The sequence below is a fragment of the Lytechinus pictus genome, chromosome 7, assembly GCF_037042905.1.
Source record: "Lytechinus pictus isolate F3 Inbred chromosome 7, Lp3.0, whole genome shotgun sequence".
NCBI lineage: Eukaryota > Metazoa > Echinodermata > Echinoidea > Temnopleuroida > Toxopneustidae > Lytechinus > Lytechinus pictus.
The window spans coordinates 30,221,950-30,229,302 of NC_087251.1; the positions used below are offsets into that span (position 1 = coordinate 30,221,950).

The 7,353-nt window shown below is 37.4% G+C and overlaps 1 protein-coding gene across 1 annotated transcript; it reads right to left on the minus strand.

Annotated features, from left to right (window-relative positions):
* Window positions 1-4,698: 4,698 nt before the first annotated feature.
* On the minus strand, window positions 4,699-6,935 carry LOC129265287 (uncharacterized). The gene is made up of 3 exons (XM_054903294.2): window positions 6,395-6,935; window positions 5,656-5,904; window positions 4,699-5,120 (listed from the first exon to the last, which is right to left on the minus strand). The coding sequence occupies exons 1-3, from the start codon at window positions 6,933-6,935 to the stop codon at window positions 4,699-4,701; spliced, it is 1,212 nt and encodes a 403-aa protein (XP_054759269.2).
* Window positions 6,936-7,353: the final 418 nt, after the last annotated feature.

Genomic DNA, 7,353 nt, shown 5'->3' on the forward strand with positions numbered 1-7,353 from the left:
AACATTCTAAGAACTATCATAATATAAAAAATACAGTAATGGTAATTCTTATAACTTAATCAAGTTTGGTTTCGGCTCCATGGCTTGCAACAGAAAGGTCATATCATTACTATTCCGTCTTTCCCATGATAATAATCATTATGAAATCGCATACTCCGGTCGTATTATGTGAGTAATTTTGTTTTGACATTTACGTCCCCAGTTATTAGCGTCATCCCAGGCAGGAGTAATCACTGTTTCACGGTACATTACTTGATGACACTGTCTATTACGAGTCGTTTATAAAACAGGGGAGTCTTCTCTCAAGAGATGATCCAGTATGTATAACTTAATAATCGTCTAAATCTGAAGGGAGGATTGAGAGAATGACTGCACGAAAATGATTCTCGTTTTCAATCGCTGATGAAATTCAAATTTATTCAAAGTTTGGAAGGAATGCTAAGATGGTGGATGTTTCTTTTGTGTGTGTTATGAGGTTCACCAAAAAAAAATTCACAAAAAGTGTCATTTTTGCCCGCTTGCTTCGCTATAATCATTTTTTTAATTCTTCAACTTTGCATGTTGCGAGACACCCGGGGAAATCCGAAATATGAACTTTTTGCCATTTATCGACATTCATTATTATTAATTAATAATTATTCGCTTTTCCCATGATAAAACCGTCATTTAAAAGTTTAATTGGACACTTCTTTCTCACTGCTCATCACGTAGAAAACCCTATCATGAAAATAATTTTTATAAAAGTTTTATAAATAATTTCTCATGTATGTCTCGGTCACCGCCCATCCTCTGTTTACATTAATACGTTGTTATCAGTACATATTCAAGGACTTCACAATGTTGAAGGTGGTTTGCGATTCAGAATAATAGCTTTGAAAAAAATAATATTTGTATACTCGAGATGCTGCAAAAGGAGACGTCTTGGTTCGGCCATGTAAATTCGCCATCTTATTCTAATGGTTCCCTTCAAATTTGTTCATGCAACACCCCCATATTGAAGAGAGTTCATGACTTTCTTTGTTCTCCACCGCTTCAAGTCAAGTCGTCCTCTCGCATCATACGAGTCACACTGCTCTCTCAAAGATGCATATAGGACCCAAGAGAAAGGAAACTAGAAACCTTATACTTTTGAATGATGAACGACGTACGATGGCACCATCCTTTAATTGCATTATTGAAATAAATTTTCATTTCTCATCTTCCTAGTAAAATATGATTTCATAGGCTACTAGTCACCCGGCGCTACTGATCAACTGAAAATCACACCTCGGTTCCACGTTATCTGATAGAGGAAGATAAACATTGGGATATTACAATACAGTAGGCAGTATCTAATGTATTAACAATTCGGCAAGTGATAATTGTTATGCTACATATTTCTGTGGTGTTACATGAAATCAATTCTGTCTTATTTTTAACCATGCATGGTTTTCAGGCTTGTATTAGTATACTTTCAATACTATCATGGCCGGGTATCATGGTATGTTTGACGTAATTATTCCTCAGAACGAAACGTATACTGTTCCATAGGGTAATACTTGGATCAAAGATTATGCTTAGAAGAATTGACTATGAGTCATGTCATGTTCATCTTGGTAACATTTAATTGCATCACTCCGTCCAATACAACCCGTAATATTTGGGTTATATTTGATCAGGAAATGTCTTTTCGCAATCATATCACTTAAGTCCAACAGACTGTCAGATATCGATTACGTAATCTAAGTTTCATCAGAAAGTCACTGTCTTAACCTGCAGCTGAGATTCTAATCCATGTTTTGATATCCTCCCGTTTAGATTTCTCAAACTCATTGTTCTGTAACCTCCTACAAAAATATTTGACAAAACTTCAACGTCTAAAAACTCTGCTGCTCATCTCCTAACCTACACTAAATGATATGACTCCATCTCGCCTATCCTCCAGTCCTTACAATGGCTGCCTGTTGAAAAAAAGAATCACCTTCAAAATTCTTCTACTAATACATCATTATCTGCGCAGCTCTATCTCAAAATATCAGCCTTAATTCACGCAGTCTCCGCTCATCATCCGTTGCTCTGTTGCTCCGGCAGACACCAAGAACAAAACACAAATGGGGGACCATGCATTCTGTTATAGGACCAATTGCCTATTCAATTACGCCAAATTTCATCAACAGAAACATTCAAGTCCCAACTGAAAACTTATTTGTTCCTCTCCAGGGAATTCAAAATTCTATTCTTTTTCGTGTTCTATCATTGTTTGTGTGTATGTTTATTTTTATTGAAGCGCCATGAGCACCGAAAGGTGGACCTGTGGCAACCATTATTATTATTATGCAAAATTTCGCCCAGTGCTTTAATTTCGATTGATCTATTATCGTATCGCATCTCATTTAATTAATATTCTAAATCAGTTGAATCCATTTTATTTTCATGATAATTCATGTTCTTTTCTATAACGAACTGAAATCCCGTATGAACCCTTTAAGAACTTTGATATGTCGATATTCCCATTCTGTTCCCCGATCAATTATTAGAGCAAACAATCTTTATGCAGTGACGTCAGTGAAGGGCGACAGTCTTTATAGACCATTACGAGCGAGGATGGCCCCTGAAGATAAATACAGACAAATTTGCCTGCCTCGAAAGTGCCCCGTGGGGATCGAGTGAAGGGGGTATTATTTACAGGTATATACTTGAAACAGTGGCGATATTAGGAAGTTGTTCAATTCATTATTGAATTTTAAGAGATGAAGTGGGAGATGAGCAGATGAAAGAGAAAGCATAAAAATCGCATTTTTTTTAATTCATCACAATTTGGATTATCTTTACAGGGGTACCCCAGGCTGGAAATAATATAATAATGAAAATTTCATCAACATTTGGGAAGGAATATCAAGGTTATGACATTATAAATTTCAGTTCTTTGCATGTCTTTATTTAATAAGCAAACTGATTATGTTATCCCCACTCGATCTTTTGTATTTTACTACACGAAATTATGAATATTCAAATTTTGGCCTCCAAGAACAAAAAAAAATGGGATTGACAACTGATTTATTGCATTAGATATTTATTGCTGGAAGTTATTTCATAGGGGAGACATATCATACACTCATGTTATAAAACATATGAAATAATCATGATTTCGGGGATGTGATATCATCACCCCCACCTAATGAATATTCATGATGACGTGAATATGACTGTTTTCACAAAATGTTGTTCGACTTTAAAGTTCAATAAATTAGTCATTTTTATATCAGATTTTGATGAAATTTTTAGCATTTTGCTCAGTTGCTCCATTTATTTAGATAACTCAACCCAGAGTACCCCTATTAACTTTGATTCTCTCAGTTTGCGCCTGATAGAGAAAATTCTTAGTTTTCCTTCGCGTAGAAATCACGTAATATATCATTCTCTTTCTTTTCATGGTCATTATAATATAATAATGCAATACATAAGGATTATTTTTTTAATGAAAAAATAAGGGGAGGTAGGAAAAGAATCCGAAGAAGGGATATGATTGTATTAATGTTGAAATGTTACATTATAATTAGATCATGGTTATACCGTATCTGATGAACGCTAATGGATAAATGGTTTGTCGTGCGCTGCAGAGCCACCGAAACATGATTTCTCATTTTATACAGGCGTGGCAAACATCCCAAGCCATTAAGGATTTCTTCCCAATATAGGTTGAAAAATGTACTTGTCAAATGGGAATGTCATCTTGGTATGTGGCCGGTAGCCAGTCAACCTTGGAATATGTTTCATAATCAAATTAATGAAAAGACTGCAATCACTGTTGAATTTATTCATGTTTACTATTCGGCTTCTCTAGGACTCACTGTTTGGTCGTTGCCGATTAGTTGTTGATTCTTACAATCCTAAATGTAATGTTCCATGTACACCAACATATTACCGACTCCAGACCGATAAAATGATTTTTTTTAACAACGATAATTCGGTTTTTGAATCGGTTAAACTGTAGCATGGCTCTAGCTCAAATACAGCTTGGCCATTTCCATCAATTTCACTAAGATAGAAAACTCAAATTATTTATATTGATACCCGCCTTACTCTGAGCATTATATCTAAACAATAAAAATCATAGCCGTATCTTCGTATGGATAGAACGGCAATTAAGAATAGCTTCATATAGGCGTGCCTGCATGCCGATATCATAATGATTAAATAATTTTCTCCTATTATGTGTAATTTTTTGTCTCACATTCAAATATTTTTCGCATTACTTCTTTTGCAATTTTCAAGTCTGACGAGGGTGATGAGATATATCTTGCTTTAGCGGTAGTTTCCGATCAGGCCTATTACCATCTTTGATATTGGCATGGAAGATAACGGGTTGCGATTACATTTATTGGTTGACAGTTTGGTCAGGTATTGTAGTAAACTTTAGATTTAAGTTAAAATTGAAGAAATGATTTATTAAAAAATACATAAAAAATAACCATTCCAAATCACATATGCTCACTCACAACGGGTATAAGGCGCGTGAAGCCCTCTTGAAATTCGTATAAATTAGCGAAGTTTAAATTATGTGTAATTTCCCTGCGAACTGGTTATTATTATTCGACATTTGACGCTGATCCGTATCAAAATGTTGAACCTCGGTATATAATGTATTTTTGGACAATACTGCAAGTAATTGTCTGCCTGTTATTAAAAGAAGCGTAAATTGTATTCACGTAATAACGTTTAGTCATCGTCGTCGTCATCATCATCTTGAAAACGGTTCAAGAAATCTTCGAGTTTCTGAAGATGTTCGTCCATGTGCTCCATTTCGCGTTCCGCTCGTCGAATCATTTCTCGCTCCCTCGCCGACTTCGACTGACGGGACTTATTAGAATCCTTCATCATTGACCTTGCCCATGTTCCAGCCGGTGGGACGCTGGTCTCCTCCTCATCTTCAGTGATGGTCGTCGGCGATGACGGTTCCTCCTCTGCGGCCTCCGTAATGCTACCCATACTCTCTAGTTCATTCCTTTCATGGTGGTAAAACAGAGAGCCGTAGTCGAGAGACCGGCGTTTGAGCATCCTCGGCTTCTCGGCACACGGTCGGGTCGTGATCGAGAGTCGACGTTCGGCATGCATCCGGGCATTCCTATGCTCTAACCAACCTTGTTACCATGGAAACAAGTTACAAAAAACCCAAAACATTATAAATATGAGATATCAATGAAGTAAGTGTTTTTTTTTAACCTCAAGATTGGTCGTCCTATAGATCGAAGGTGGTTGAAATCGATAATCTTATACTCATTTAATTGAATATGATTGAGCTTTTACCACTTCTAATGTGATTTGATTTTTATAGTGTGTTAGTATGAAAAGTATAGACATACTATCTACTTTCTAAATTAACATGGAAAATATATCGAATTACGAAAAAAGATTACCTAATACTTTAGGCCTAAGCATGATGCGCGAGTATGAAACCCTTAGTAAATCATGCCCAAAAGACGTAGTAAAGGATGCAGTCATAACTTTCCTTGTACTGCAGGTCCGTGGTGTGAAACACTGAATAATCACGAAAATTTGGGAAGAGGGAAGCTCTGAAGGAAAAAGGATGGATAAGATGGAAATACAAAGCTTCAGTAGAAATCGCTTGTTTGTAAAGATGATGTCATTTGTAAATCTGTTTTGATAAGTATTCACCTGGTGGAGGTTCGGCTTCTTCTGATTCGTCTGAATCTTCGGCATCATTGCTGGAAGCCGCGATGGCTGCTAGTCTGTCCAACAGATCCCGAGGAAGCAAGGGTGGAGGTCTTCTATCACTTTCTTCATCCGTTCCACTTCCTGTATCTTCGTCATCCTCCTCTTCGTCCTCACTTTCGATCACCCGATGGAGTATTGGAAATACGGCATATTTGAACTCCTCGTCATCGTCCGCAAGTTTGATCGTTCCTGGATTTATAAAGAAATTTAAGAACACGTTTTTGAGGCAATTATCTGGCAAATATTTTAAGGGCATGAAGGGGATGGACTATCTGATGTGGAAAGCAATTTCATTACAAGGCATGAAGTGGTGACTGTAAAGATTTAGTGCATGTTAGTGTTTTCTATTTCTTTGTAGTTGTTGATCAGGATCAGGAATGATTATAGATTATTGTACGTCGATTCTCAAATCAGGTAAGCCTAAACCTGTGGCCTGGGTGAATGGTATAGAAAAGCGAGGGTTTGCTTGGTTTGGTTTTATTTACCATTCGTTATCATAAGATTCTTTCATTAATATTTGTCATCTGACCAGCTGTCGGATCTGACATTTTTTCTTGATTTCGTTTTGGTTGAGAAGCAGAGATGTCTGTAGGTTATTATGGTAACTTTCGGATAAAACATCCGACAAATGCTCCTTAAATCTGTAGAGATAGTGATGATTTTTTTCTTCTTATTTTACCTTTGGAGTAATCTGTCGTAACCAAGGACATTCTTCTCGTTTCAGTTTGGATCACTGTTACATCTTTGTCTTCGGATTCTGAGTTAAGCTGCATCAATAGAGGATATCTTCCATCATAACCTTTCCACCCCGTGTAGACTGTACTGTAAGGTTTATCAACCCATTCTTTGTGGTCTTTCTCATAGGCAGGCATGGCAGCAACCACGCGTTGTTCTGCCGCGTTCAAGGGGCGACGGAGGCCAAAGAACGTCTGCGGTGGTGCGGCAACTTTCCTTGGTTTAGCGTTGCCTTCGTTGCGATACAATTGACTATAGTGGCCCAACTCCGGGCTGTAGAGTCTGTCGATAAGTGGCAATCTTCTTGACCTTTCATTGCGGGCCCTAACTCTGTCCTGCCTGACTCGTTCCTCCTTCCTCTCCTGAGTTGATTCAAGAAGCTGGAAATTGTCAGAGTCGAAGAATCCTAGATCCGGCGTGTTTCGGCCAGTTTGAGTACAGGACCAGTATTCATCACTTTTCCTTGGAGGCTTGGGTGATGTCATTTTCAATCCTACATCATTGCTGTGAGAATCTCAGGTACCTTGTGTTAACTTATCATAGTTATAAACTCACTTCTACTGGCGTTTGCTTGGCAACAAGGACGGTTAGCAACCTCACATCCGACTCGCTCGTGATGTCATAATGCGCATCACAATTTGCGTCATAAAGACGTGCGCGTCATTTTCATAAGAATGATTGTGGCAGATTGTCGAAATATGGATAACAATGCTTTGCATTTATCAAAAGAAAAGATACTGTTACAAGCTTCCCGCTAATGGATATCAAACATCTGTAAATACTTTTTTTCTTATCCTAATGTTAAAACAAGAAGAGAATGAAGAATAAGAAGGGGAAAAGGGGGAAAAAATTAAAAGGAAAAAGAAGAGCAAGAAGGAGAAATAAAGAAGACGGAGTATTGTA